This window comes from Dioscorea cayenensis, chromosome 6 (assembly GCF_009730915.1).
Source record: "Dioscorea cayenensis subsp. rotundata cultivar TDr96_F1 chromosome 6, TDr96_F1_v2_PseudoChromosome.rev07_lg8_w22 25.fasta, whole genome shotgun sequence".
NCBI classification, from domain to species: domain Eukaryota; kingdom Viridiplantae; phylum Streptophyta; class Magnoliopsida; order Dioscoreales; family Dioscoreaceae; genus Dioscorea; species Dioscorea cayenensis.
This window is the reverse complement of record NC_052476.1, coordinates 19960207-19974396: the sequence shown is the minus strand read 5'-3', so window position 1 is coordinate 19974396 and position 14190 is coordinate 19960207. Positions and strand designations below refer to the sequence as shown.

The 14190-nt window shown below is 32.5% G+C and overlaps 2 protein-coding genes across 3 annotated transcripts; one reads left to right on the top strand and one right to left on the bottom strand.

Moving 5' to 3' along the window:
• Positions 1–2580: 2580 nt before the first annotated feature.
• On the top strand, positions 2581–6102 carry LOC120263975 (syntaxin-51-like). Its single transcript, XM_039271956.1, has 7 exons — positions 2581–2730; positions 3680–3899; positions 4212–4313; positions 4503–4606; positions 4689–4789; positions 4888–4932; positions 5581–6102. The coding sequence occupies exons 2-7, from the start codon at positions 3682–3684 to the stop codon at positions 5710–5712; spliced, it is 702 nt and encodes a 233-aa protein (XP_039127890.1). The 5' UTR covers positions 2581–2730; positions 3680–3681; the 3' UTR covers positions 5713–6102.
• A 501-nt stretch (positions 6103–6603) lies between these two features.
• On the bottom strand, positions 6604–11907 carry LOC120263974 (CBL-interacting protein kinase 23-like). 2 transcript variants are annotated; one of them, XM_039271954.1, is made up of 14 exons: positions 11338–11907; positions 10408–10470; positions 9950–10021; positions 9742–9849; positions 9519–9599; positions 9123–9176; positions 8896–9021; positions 8710–8799; positions 8459–8572; positions 8236–8352; positions 7662–7778; positions 7345–7401; positions 7159–7233; positions 6604–7062 (listed from the first exon to the last, which is right to left on the bottom strand). In XM_039271954.1, exons 1-14 carry the CDS (start codon positions 11503–11505, stop codon positions 6970–6972), a joined length of 1335 nt encoding a protein of 444 aa, XP_039127888.1. In that variant the 5' UTR covers positions 11506–11907; the 3' UTR covers positions 6604–6969. The 2 variants fall into 2 exon arrangements, with proteins under 2 accessions (XP_039127888.1, XP_039127889.1); XM_039271955.1 differs by lacking the exon at positions 11338–11907 and having other exon boundaries at positions 10401–10470.
• Between the last annotated feature and the right edge of the window lie 2283 nt (positions 11908–14190).

Genomic DNA, 14190 nt, shown 5'->3' with positions numbered 1-14190 from the left:
TCTTCACAAATATTAAGTTAATAATAAAAGTTTAGCCTGGTGGATTTTGTTAGAGGTGCAAATTGTGCCGGCCCGACCTAGCACGGCACAAGCCCGCTGCGGCCTAGGCATTGTGCGTGCCTAGGCTGGGTCAGGTCGTCAAGGCTTCCATTTGTACCGAACTGGCACAGGCCACTATACAGTGAGTGTCGGCCCAACCCGGGGTACGGCTCACGCTAACTAGGCTAGGGCCGTGCAGGGTTGGCCGGCCTATTTTCTTTTTTAATTTAAATTTTAAATTAAATAAATTCAAAAAATATTTTAAAATACTAAAATATAAGGAAAAATCTAAAAAAAACTAAATAACTGTAGATATAAATTTACTCATTATTAAAAAAACACATACAAAACATTTATATCAAATCTAGTAGAGCCAAACTCAAAAAAATCTAAAAAATTCTAAAAATCTAATAGAACCGTGTGTCTGGGCCAGCACATCTCAATACGGGTCACAGAACCCTAACCTGACATGACCTAGGGATCTGAGTCATGTCAATCCCGGACTACACAACTCAGTTTACACCTCTAGTTTTTGGTCATGACTCGATATCCCTCGGCTAGTGGGTGGTAGAGGAATAAATCCCTCTGGGAGTAGAGTGAGGGGATGTGATATAATTAAAATTCAGTGCATTGGTGTGCGCTTTTGATTTTACGTGGTCTTGGATGTTTATTTCCATGTGTTGTAATGTGACTTGTCTACTTTCGTCAAAAAATCATAAAAAAATATGTGTTTTTTGAAGTTTTTTCAAATAAAGGTGACAAACACCACCACATAAAAGGGGTGTCAAAAAATAAGTAAGTACAATATTGCATTAATTATAGTAGCTCAATGAAGCTCTAGGGATTTATTAACTCGGCCAGATGTCACACAAAATGTCCAACCTAGTGTGCATTCAAAAGATATTCAAAAATTAAATGAGGTGATAAATCCCCCTACTATATAACTTTGAAAAAGAGAGAACAATCTCCTCCCACAAAATATCAGTGAATAAAAATAGTTCAACAGAGGATTTGAACTTGAATTTGCCAATTCACCACTCAATTAGCAATCCATTACACTAGATAATTATTTTTCAAAGGTTTTTTAAGAAATAAATTTAGTTTTTAAATTATTTTAAGTATTAAATAAATATTATAAAAAAAAATAATCGTTTGTCTAAATTGAAAAAAAAAGGAACTAAATTTTATGATTTTCTTAAGGTGAAACTTGTGAATCCACTATCTATAAAAATATTTGATGATCCGAAATCCGATACTTGTTAACGGATCCGGATGCTATAAATCTCATGTTTAGAGTATATCGGATCTAGATTATTATTATTAAGTCAAACAATTGGATCTAGATTATCCACTTTATTAAAAACCACTTTTTAAAAAACAATTGGATCTATTATATGAGAAGGTCAAACTTGGGTGGCCAAAATGGAAGGATGTGTTGAACTTGACGACTTCCATGATTATATAAAACATCATTTATAATTATTGATTATGTTATCATGTATAATTATTCACTTTATAGAAATCATTTAACGTGATTATGTTTTTATGAATAATTATTCACTTTATAGAAATGTAATAATATGAAACTTTGATAAATAATCACAACTTAGAATAACAAAAATTTCAACCATCCCTGGAGATATTGAGATAAATATTAAATACAATTTTTATATCTTACGTAGAGTTTATGGATAAAACCTATCTCTAATCATTTATCTTATTATAGATCTTTGACATTCCAAATACATAGTGGTTATGGACAAATTATTATTTTAAAAAATTATTTTACTGGGAGGTTTGTTTTGTTTTTGACTCCTATTTTTCTACTATTACAGGTCATTCACAATCCTTGTAATAGTAAGCGCGTAATTATAATTATAAATATAGCTAATTATAAATTTTTAAAATGTTTTATAGTGTGAAAATAAGAAACATGCTTATAAAATAAGTTATTTGTAATTAAAATGGCCTGAAAAAAATTATTTCATTAAAAATGAAATTCATCATGGAATCACAAGCTCATAATTTAGCTGTACTTAATTTTATTGCGGAAAAACAAAAGTGACACAATTAAAAGATTTCAAATTTAAGATTCATTAGAAATAATAATAGTAACTGATCACCAACTGTGAGTGGGGGTCACAACCCAATCCCCTCGTCTGTGGCTAATGGTGCATAAGTTAAATAATTAATTCTCATCCTATGTGCACTGGCGCTGATATTAATAGTGTTTCTCGTTTTTGTAAAACAAAAAAAATTCATAGAGTGATAAATAATTCACCCCATATTTATAATATTTCTTTTATTTAAAATTTACCAACTGCATTTGCACCCACCAACTAAATTATTGAGTATGGATAATTTTTCAAATATCATGTTTCAAAAATAATTTAATTAATAAAAAAACTAATTTTATTTCAAATTTGAAATTCAAGTTACATAAAAAAAAAGCACAAAATCAAACGCCGTATAGGAATTATGACGGCGTTTAAATTTTCCGTTAAAAAAAAAACAAGAACAAACATAACGGAACAAAAGAAGACCGCATAAACGCGGGAGAAAGCTTCCAGAAAAAAAGAGAGGGCCAAGGGCGAAGGACGAGAAGAAGGAGGGGAAAAAGGGGGAAGGATCGAGGAGAAGAAGGCCTCGATCGTCTCCGATCATTGTTCTGAATCGCATCTGAAGCTCTAGGTTTCGATCTCTTCTTGAATTTGATGTTTTTTTCGTTGTTTTCGTGCGAGATCCGGATTTTTTTCCGCCCGATCATCGGATTTGGTTTGGAAATTTTGGTTTTTGTTGATGTGGTGTTAAATTTGAGATTTTTTTATTTTTATATGTATGCATGTATGCTAGTTTTTGGGGGATTTGGGATTGGTTTGGATGATTTAGGTTTTGGGGATGGGGAGTATTATTTGAATTTGGTGTAGGTTATTGATTGAAGAAATGTGTGGGGATTTTGGGAGGAGGAGATTTGAAGGATATCAATGTGGTTGATTTGTTGGAATTCTGTGATTCTATTGCTGAAACCTGACACAATCCCCATAGTCAACTTTTTGGATATTTTTGAGTTTGTTTGGAGTTTTCGATTAGTTTTGGGATGATTCAATCACCATTAGGAATTAAATCATGTCATATTGGCCGTAATTGTGATTGAACTGGATTTGATTTTAGTGGGACATTAATGATTTTGGATTTTAGTTCATCGATTGAAGAATTAACTATGACGAGAATTTGGGCGAATGAAATGGGAAGGATATGTATATGTAGCTCTTGATTAATTGGTGGCTGTTTGGGACTTAGTGCAATTTTGGAGTTGTTTCCAGTTTAGGGTGGATTTTACTGTGATTTTGATTGGGTGAGAAGGATTTTATTCATAAATGATGTGAGGTTTTAGCTCATTGATTGAAGAACTAATTGTGAGGATTTTGGGAGGATGGAATTGGAAGGATTTAAATGCGGTTAATTTAATGTAAATCTTGAATCATTTTGTTGAAACTTAAACAATTTCTCTGGTTTACTTTGTTGATTTCATTTTGTAGAAAATTGTTGGTTCGTGTTGATTGGTTTTCTAAAAAAATCTTTTGTTTTTGGAATTACTATTTATGGTTTGTGGAAATAATGTTTTCTAGCTTTTGTATAGATATGGCGTCCTCTTTGGATTCGTGGATAAGAGAGTTCAATGAAGCTTCCAAGCTAGCTGATGACATCAGTGGCATGATCTCGGAAAGGGGTTCTTTGCCTCCATCTGGACCGGAGACACAACGCCATACATCTGCGATCCGGAGGAAGATTACAATTCTTGGGACAAGACTAGATAGCTTGGAATCCATTTTGTCAAAGCTTCCGAGCAAGCAGCCAATGTCTGTATCCCTTCTCCAGCTTTATCAGTTAGCAATTTTGGCTTGAATTTTCCTTTAACTTTTTGATAGCGCACCATATTTTACCCCCTGATTTTGAAGGTTATTGTGTATTTATTCATTGTATACTTTGAACATATTGCCAATTATTTGTTAAAATATTGTATTGATTGTATTTGCAAATAGGAATATTTCTTTCTTTCTTTTTTTAAATTAAATTATTCATTATTCAAAGCGAATAGGTTATTGTCTGCAGTTGTTCTTAATAATGTGGAAAACACATGTTTTTGTTATGATTTTTGGTAACTATTACAGATCAGACAAGGAGTTGCACAAGCGCCAAGACATGCTTTCAAATTTGAGGTCTAAAGCGAAACAAATGGCATCTACACTAAACATGTCAAACTTTGCTAATAGGTTTGATTATCCTGCCTTTTTCTATTCCTCTTTAAAGTTTTCTGTGCTGCTACTGAACTTTAGGGCCTTGCTCTGATAATGTCGGGCTTTCTATTTCTTTCTTTATCCACGTGAAATAATGAAGCTACTTGCTGCATGGTTATCTTAGTCAACAGCATATTCATGATGACATTTTTTTATGAAATTTAGAGAAGACCTGCTTGGTCCAAGCAAAAAGTCAGTTGATGAGATAAGCAGAACAGCAGGATTGGATAACTATGGTATTGTGGGCTTACAGCGGCAGATTATGAAAGGTATTTTCTATTTGTTCTGGTACAGATTAAACTTCACTAGGGTAATTATTTGTGCTTAACTTCTGCTGCTTGTATTATATAGAGCAAGATGAAGGACTTGAGAAGCTGGAAGAGACTGTCCTGAGTACAAAACATATTGCATTAGCTGTCAATGAAGAGCTGGATCTTCACACAAGACTAATTGTATGCTTCATTGTTTCACCTCCATGAATTTTTTCATTTAGTGCTTAACTTATCTTTCGTCAACCCTCATTGATTTTGGTTGATATGCCATGATGCAGGATGACTTGGACCAACATGTGGATGTGACGGACTCACGACTTCGAGTAAGACTATTGAATTTTTCGGATTATCTATTATAGCATCCCTATTTCACGTTGTTTACTTGTTTTACATTTATGATATTAGTTATGCAACTCTCAGTAGGGGAATTAAAAATTGAAATTTGGAGCCCCATATGCTTCTTCAGCCGTGAAAGCATCGGATAACTTTAAGAATTGTTGAACCAGTGACATCATATAAGAAAACTAGAGACAAATTACCATGTGGTTCTTACAAATAAATAAATAAATATTTAGCTAGTTAAATCTGTCTGACTCAACCTCATTGAAAGAGAAGGTTAAGTGAGCTTGTAAATAACATGATCATTGTAATAATTGGAAGGGCTCCCTTGTCATCTCCCCATTGCACTGAAAAATTAATGTCAATAAAGATCAGGTGGGCTTTACTAGTTCTTTAGGACCAGATTAGGGCAAACTTCTGCTTTGTGTTTTTTTATCAGACTACAGAGCTCAAATTCCAGTCAAAGTAAATCACTGAAGCTCACAAATGATCTTGATATATTACTTCCAAGAATAAGTATTTATGTTGGCTGATCATCTACAAGAAATTAAACCTTGAATTACATGTACATTTGAATCAACAATCTCTACATGTACATTTAAATCGATAATCTCTACTTGATCTCGTTGCAGCGGGTCCAGAAGAGACTGGCAGTTCTTAACAAGCGTACTAAGGGAGGCTGCTCTTGCATGTGTCTGCTCTTGGCAGTTGTTGCCATTGTGATCCTGGCTGTTATTGCCTGGCTTCTCATCAAATACTTGTGAGCAATGGTTACAAACCTCATGTTAAGCAATTTACCGAAGTGATTTGCTCGTTTTAAGTTGCTGAGCATTCCATGGAAGCATGCATTTTATGTGTTGTGTGCTGGGCTGTCATGTTTCAAAGCTGAACAAACATAAATTCTGCTGCTCTTATTAAAGTAAGTGATTTGCTTGTATGGGCTGGATTTGTTTGCAGTATTCCAATTGATGTTCATCACTGACTGGAATTTAGGCCTTCTCTTTGTTGATTGTTGATCTTCTCTACTTGTTTCCTGTATAATTTTTATATATAGCTCTGTTTATGTTTAAACTCTACAATTGTGAGTTTTTGTATGCCTATCCATGGTTGTACCTGCAAAAACGTTTTAGGGTTTCTTGCTTGCGCTCTCATAACTCACATGTTCCTCTATTGTATAATCATGAATTTAAATATTTTTAACTACAATCATCATGTTATCTTGGATTTAGTAAGTTTGAAATTTGAGATGATCAGCAATAATGAGACAGTAGTGTTTTGTGACCTCTTTACAAATTGTACTTAGTGATACTTATATTACATTTGATAGCGGATTGAAACGAGGTATATATATATATATATATATACAGAAACTGTGCATATTTATAATTTCTGATTTTAACAGGGGTATATAAGTAAAACCAAAATTTAATGGCATTCTTTAAAACCAAGATTCTTTCCCCTGTGTCACTTGCAGAAGCAAAAAAAGAACATGAATGGTTAAGAGTTTGCATGCAATCTTAATGGAAACATGAAAATTTTGCATTACCTTAAAATTGATGTAGAATATAATCAACAGAGACTTTGATTGAGCTAAAATTTCTGATAATGCAGCAAAATCATCTATCATCATATACCATCAGTTAAAACAGAAAAAATAACCATAATGCTCACATCTCAATTTAATAACTCATACTACAAATTCCAGGTCTTTATGATACTAAACATAATGTTAAGTTTCATACATAAACTTGATTTTCCTGCCAAGGAAAATGATCTTGGTTTACATAGTTGTTCCACACATAGAATTGAGTTGATTTTCATATTGTAAACAAAACATGAACCTAATGAAACCTGGAAATCATCACAAGTTGCTGTATGATTGTAAACTCCTGAACTTCATTTACGGAATAAATGGCTTAGAAAAACAAATTTCGATCGTAGTTCAGAAAGGCATGCATTGGAATTGTTTGTCCTTGACATTTGCAAAGAGCTGTACATATATATAAACCTTCAATTTTGACTTAACTTTCTGTGATTTCATCTGCATCTTCCTTAGATTTTGACTGTGATTGCCAGATTATGTCTTTCAGACCTGTCGCCATGTTCTTGTAAACCTGAGCATGATTAATAACACATTAAATACGGTAAGGATTCGATGCACCGCATTTTAGTGCCAAGGGAATGTGATTGTCAGAAAGCAAGTTTCTTACCTTGTGGAATTCAAGTGTATCGCCCTTTGACTTACGAAGTTCGACCATGTACAACGAAGGACCAACCTCAAAAACCTTTACATTACAATTATAAGATAATATCAAATTACTTTTATTTAAGCATGTAAAAAGAGAGACGAATGTTTGTAAAAGAATTGTCGCAAGATAGTTATAGAGAGCCAGTACCTCTGTTGCAATCGACAGATGCCCCTTCCTCCCAATCTTCTCACCATGCAACTTTAGCTGAACAGAGATAAAAAAGAAGACTCTTTCAAAACATTTTAATGGAAAAATTGTTGAGGAACATATTATAATTTGTAAAGTATAAGATCAACAATAAACTCATTGCAAAGGGAAGAACAAGAAGAAAAGAAAGCAAGTATTATTTACTAACAAAGTGCTGCTACACAACTAGCAAAAGGTTTTGGGTCAGAATTGTAGTGCAGTATTAGGATTTTGTTGTTTCATTGGAAAAAATTGAGCATAAAATAAACAAATCAGACCTTATAGTTGTTCTTTTCTGTAGTGAACCCCAACGGTGCAGCAGCTTGCTCAATCTTTGCAAGTATTTCAGTTGCTGGTAGTCTTGACACAAATCTTGTCTCTCTTTTAACTAGACCCTGTTCAATATTCCTCAATCAGTTAAATCTTATCACATATTCATAGTTGACATAAAAAAGAGTAAATAGCAGGCCACAACACACTGAAGTAGTTTGAAGAAATAAACTTTCGGTTTCCAACAGCCATTTCACAGAAGACAACATCTATTAGTGGGCATACTTGTACTGTCTCCAATTACATCATATCCAGGCAACAAATTCAATAAGAAATTATATGATGTAGTAGAGTACCAAAATAAGTTCTTGAAATAGGCCAGGTCTCAAGGAATTCTATCAACTGCATTGAATGTTGAGAATCTAGATGTACAAAAAGAGAAATGCCAGAAAATAACAGACTTTGGGCTTAATTCATGGCATAATTCAACAAGAGCAACTCAGGTCATGTGTTCCATCACTGGGATACAAAGGTATACATCTTCATAAAAAAGTGAGACATAAAGCAGATTAATGAAGTTACCATTTGTTCCTCAAACAGGGTACCAAGGTTTAGGCCCTGAGATGTAGAAATAAGCTCAAAAGCATTCATCAATGCCGGCTTTTCTTCTCTTCTCTCAACAACCAGATTGTTGGCATCCTGCATGTTGAGGAACAGCAGTATATCAGAGTATGCTTGTTTCTCAGGAATCTTCGAGGAAGAACGCTATATATATTATATATATATATATATATAATTACATTACCCCATCGAAAATAGCATTCACATCACTAATTTCAACATCTTGTGCTTCAAACACAGGTGGCCGGTATCCTTTCTTAAACCACTCATTTTCTATGACTTCAGCAATTGTCATTCGCTGCAAAACAGCAAGTTTCCACATCATTGATTAGAACAGTATCTAGCATAGTTCTTGCGTAAGTTTAAACACTGAAATAGAAAATGTACACCTAAGAACAATAAGTGGAGCTGTAAAGATTTATCCGCGGGTCTTACAGTTGCAGGGCTGGGATCAAGGATTCTTTTTATAAGTTTCTTAGCACTTGAAGAGAACCACGAAGGACAAGAAAAGTCTGCTTTGGAGATCTGCAATCAATTCCATATCAAATTATCTTCACATTCTTTAAGAACAACTAATTATCAAACAGCAGTTTCCAATCTTTCAATAAAGTCAGAACTCACTTTGTTATACAGTGAAATAAGGTTGGAATCCTCAAAAGGCAAGTAACCTGCCATAAGTACAAAAAGAATCACCCCACAGGACCACAGGTCTGCCTTTGCCCCATCATAGCCCTTGTTGTGGATCACCTAAAATTTATCAGCGAGAATGCAATGTCAGGTGTGTGCTTGATGTGAATAAAGGAAATGAGCTCTTAAAAACTCAAAACCATGCTGAGAATGCAAAGTACCTCAGGAGCAACATAGTTTGGAGTCCCACATGTTGTGTGGAGTAAACCATCTTCCTGCAAATAGAAGCTAAATATATCCATTAACTGATCTTAAGACAGCTTGTCTTTCCTATTTTATTACATTGTACCAAGTAAAAAGTGAGTGTAGTGCTGTTAAAGAACGAAGCCATATTATACTGAGAATATTTGCTCGATTTCCTCTGCATAAAGCAGAGAATCATGCAGGCGACATTTTTGCAAACAAAGGTACAGATTTTTAATTAAAGAAGACCTAAGACAATCTTAAGAAGTCTGCTTAATGATGATTCATATTTAACACCTAACGTGTTACAAACATTACAAATGCATTTGATTTCAATGGAGAAAATTCTGGCAGCCTGCAAGTTAAATGCTTACACGAACTTGCTGAGGTAAAGCGCTTAGTCCAAAATCTGAGACTTTCAGAATTCCACCAGCATCCAACAACAGATTCTCTGGCTGTTATTAAAAAACAGAAAAAGAAAGAAAAAATAACTAGTACAACCGATGGCCATCATCAATTATGTATACTTCTTAGCTCAAGTCATTGCAAGATAATAGAAAAGTGGAAGAGAAAATGTAGGCAGAATTGTTCTTTTACTTTTAGATCTCTATGGAAAACACCTCTGCTATGGCAATAGTCCACTGCATTTATTAGCTGCTGAAAATACTTCCTGGCTTCATCTTCCTTCAACCTCCCCTTTTGAGCCTAAAAACAAGGAAAATAGTCAAGTATGATACTTGTGGGCACAGCACAGCAATCAGACCACTGCTAATTACATGGCAGAGAGGATGATAAAGTGGCTTACTATTTTATCAAAGAGTTCACCACCAGTCACAAATTCCAAAACTATGTATATCTTTGTCTTGCTCGCCATGACCTAAACAACAGCATAAACCTCAGCATTAAAGATGGCATCGCATTGTGCACATAGAGATACATGCTTTTGTCCCCTGGTTGATAGCTAAGTGCTTCTCAATGCACATCATATAAGGGAAGGGGTATTCCAAACAAATAGGAATTAAGATTTTCTATTAAAATTCATGAGCTGATATGGCATAGGAGTCATAGGGCGTACAAAACAGATTTAGCCTAAAGACATAACTTTTGTGCCATCCGCATTGAAGTTAAAATGATGCAGTCAGTTATAACTCCTAATTAAAAAAAATCCATGTAGCTGAAGAAGAGAACAGGCTCAGAAGTAAAAGATAAAGACATACTGAAAAGTACTAGATTATCCAAAATAGCATGAAACTCACATCTTACCTCATGCATCCTTATGACATTTGGATGTTTAATCAATTTCATGGTAGATATTTCCCTTTTTATCTGCAAAATTTATTAAACATCCAAATATATCATCAGAATTCAGTAAATTCTCAATGTCATCTTCAACAAGAAAACTAAAAAGAAGTCAAAATTGAACGTAGAGTATTGAAGAAAGAAGAAGTCTTCATGTTGAACTTCTTGATGAAAGGGGAGTGAACTCACCTTTATGTACAGCAAACCCAACTCATGAATAAATCACATACATAATATACATAATTCATCTTGAAAAGATTCCACACAAGACCATAATGAAGAATTAAAAAACAGTAAGAATATTGTAAACATTGTGTGTGAAATCAAACACTACAAAGTATAATTAATATGAATATTAACTAAATTTTAAAAATCAAATCCAAAATCATATGTATATTTTGACTAACAACAATACCACATATAGCTCATACTCAATAATTACCATAAAGCAATTGTTAGACATATATGTATATATACGATGTGTACAGGAGTATACTTATATTTTGAATAATCTCTCTTCCTATATGTAGACCCAAAGGATCATTCATGTTCTTTGTTCAAGGTATAACAGATTTGAACCACTCTATTTTCTTGTTCTAACATGGTATCAGACCTCTAAGTTCCTCTGGCCGCATACTTATTAAGGTTTAGTGTAAAAATCGCATACTTATTATTACTATTTTTTTAAGCAAAACATAGCAGATAATGATTCAAGAACTGAAAAAATTTCCAATAAATCATTTACTTGAAGCTAAAACTAAAAGCTTGAGGGAAAATCCCACAGAAAAAGACATTAAAATAAACAATAAATCTACTTCTAGATCAAAAACAAAAACTTTATAAAAGCAAAATAAAACCCTAGAGAGAAAAAAATAAAAATAAAAAAATTCAAACCTGGTCGATCATCTTGTGTCGTAAAAGCTTCTCTTTGTTCAAGATTTTAATAGCAACATTCACGCCCGTCTCAACGTTCCTCGCAAACTTCACCTTGGCGAAATTCCCTTCTCCAAGCGTCCTTCCGAGCTCATATCTCCCCACTTTCACCCTCCCTCTCGAGCTCATTCTTCTCCCCAAACCCTTCAAACCCAAAGAAAAAGCCCTTCAAACACCAACCCCTCAAGATCTCTTCTTCTTACACGGTTGCCACATCCGCGACTTCTCCACATTCATCTTCACCTCAAAGGCTCAAATCCCTAACCCTAAACCAAAACCCAAAAAAACAACAACAAACCCTAGATCCAGCGATTCCTCACCAATTTCACAAGAAAAAACCTCGAATAAAAGCAAGAATGCATCTTCGCTACGGCTGAGAAACTCTCAACTCCTCTCAGAGATGAAGATCAAAGGAAATCGTACAAAAACTCTGCAAAAAGATGACAACTTTGAGCTTCCTTCTTTGAAGTCGAAATCGATGAGCTTTTATAGAAAGCTCAGCACGGTCCTTGTTTCGTGTCTCTGAAATCCATCCATAGACAGTGATGAGAGGTCGTGATGTATATATATAGAACGTGGATTTTTGCACTAAACCCCCTTAAAAGTTTTTATTTTAGTTAATTAACCACTGAACCCCCTTAAAAGTTTTGATTTTAGTTAATTAACCACTTGCACCCCTACTTTTCAAACAAAAGTCAGTGAATAAATAAATAAATAAATAAATATATATATATATATTTTTACGAATAAAGGCAGTGAATATTCCCTGACCTTTTTTATTTGTCCCTTTACTTTTATTTTTATTTTTTTCCACAAAAAAGTAGCAACTAAAAAAGTGGTCTTTATGAATACTTTTTCTGTTTTTTTACTTGTCCTATTTTTTTTAAAAAAAATAATCATTTTTTATATATCAATTTTGAAAATCGGTGAAGCATTAAATAGTTTTTTTTCCAACTTATCTTTTATTTTTTTTAATATTTTTTATATTTTTTGAAAAACTAAAACACTATATTAAAAGTGCGAGAATAAAAAGTACAATTAAATTATAAAAAAAAATTAATGAAATTTTAATTGGTTTTTAAAATGAATATTTTTTAAAAGTTAATATAATTTTTTATAAATTTAAAATAACAACTAATTTTAACTAATTTTTTTTAATAATCGTGAATTAAATAAGGTGGATATGTGTAAATACTAAATAAGACCGAAGTATAAATCATAAAGGGAACGGAGAATTTTGCAATAAACCCCCTTAGATGTATATATAGAGAACGGGGAGTTTTGCATTAATGCAATAAACCCCCTTATGTGCTATAGAGAGGACGAAAAGTTTTGCAATAAGACCCCTTAAAACTTTTGATTTAAGTTGATTTTTTTGCTTGCACAATTGTCTTTCAAAGGAAAGAGACGGACAATACATTTATTTAAATAATTAAATTTCATTCGAAAAATCATTATTGATTGATTGGGGGACAAACTCTATCTACAATTATGTTTTTGATGTAATTATACAATAGTTTTTTTTTTACTACATTTTATATAATTTTACAGGTTGTGTATATACTTCCAAGAAAATCATAGCATAATTGCATATATATATCCCAAAAAATATCAAACTTTGCATGTGTGCCTTAGACCAAAAAATTATAAATAAATTTAATTTAAATTATAAAAATAACATTGTCTTATTTGTTCGACAAGTAACTATGCTAATATCATGAGTAGCTACTAGGACGAAAGACATGTAATTAAAAACTTAGATTAAAAGACAAATTTGAGAATTAAAATAATTTTACAGCGATTGAATTAACTTTACATTTATTTTAATACCAATTTTTATAAGACATAACAAACATCATAATCTTATTTTGCAGAAAAAATAATTACAGAGACAATTTAATTATAAATTTTTTTACTGTAAAATACCAAAAGACCGCTTATTATCCCATCTATCCCAGATACAAGAGATCAAGAAGAAAACCATAGAAAAAAATACCGTAAAAGAGAAAATATATGATGGTAAAGAAGAGATAGCCGAATGAAAGAGGACAAATTTTTTTTTAAAAAAAAAAGGAAAAAAAATGATTTTGACTGTGGTAAACTTTAGTTCTTTCAAGAGATATTCATGCAATTATAAAATTCCCATAATTGCACATTTTCTAGGGGTATATACGCAAATTTTCCTCTTGTTTTTAAATTTCATGAAAATTTCAGGCAAAGATTTTTTTTTTCTTTTAATTCCAACCAAATGCAACTATTAAATAATTTAACTTGAAGAAGATTTTAGAGTACATTCAATTTGATTATGAAATGGTGCATTTAATAAACTCACAAAAAAGCTTTCCTAAGTTTTGCATATAGTTTGATTTTTTGTTTTTACAAATTAAATAAGTCACATCAATGAGCATAAATGAGAAATGAACTTCTCATTCTGTATGTAAACTAATATTTGAATCTGTCTACTTTAGCAAAATATAAATACTCTACATAAAATATCCGATGCTAATAATTTAAACTCAAAATAATTTATTTAAATGCCCAAAGCCTCAAAGTGATCAAATAAATATATATATATATATATATATATATCTTTAGGACACCAACATGAGAAGGAAAAATTAAGTACCATGCTAGACCAGACTAGAATAATTCAAGCAGAAAGCCTCATACAAACATTATTTATTTACTAAACCTGAAATGGTCTACAATGATAAAATAATAACACCAAGAACAAACAAATATTATATTGACAACATTATAATGTGTGGAAAGTCATTAAAAAGTGATTTAATGAGTTGAAATTTCTTAATATCA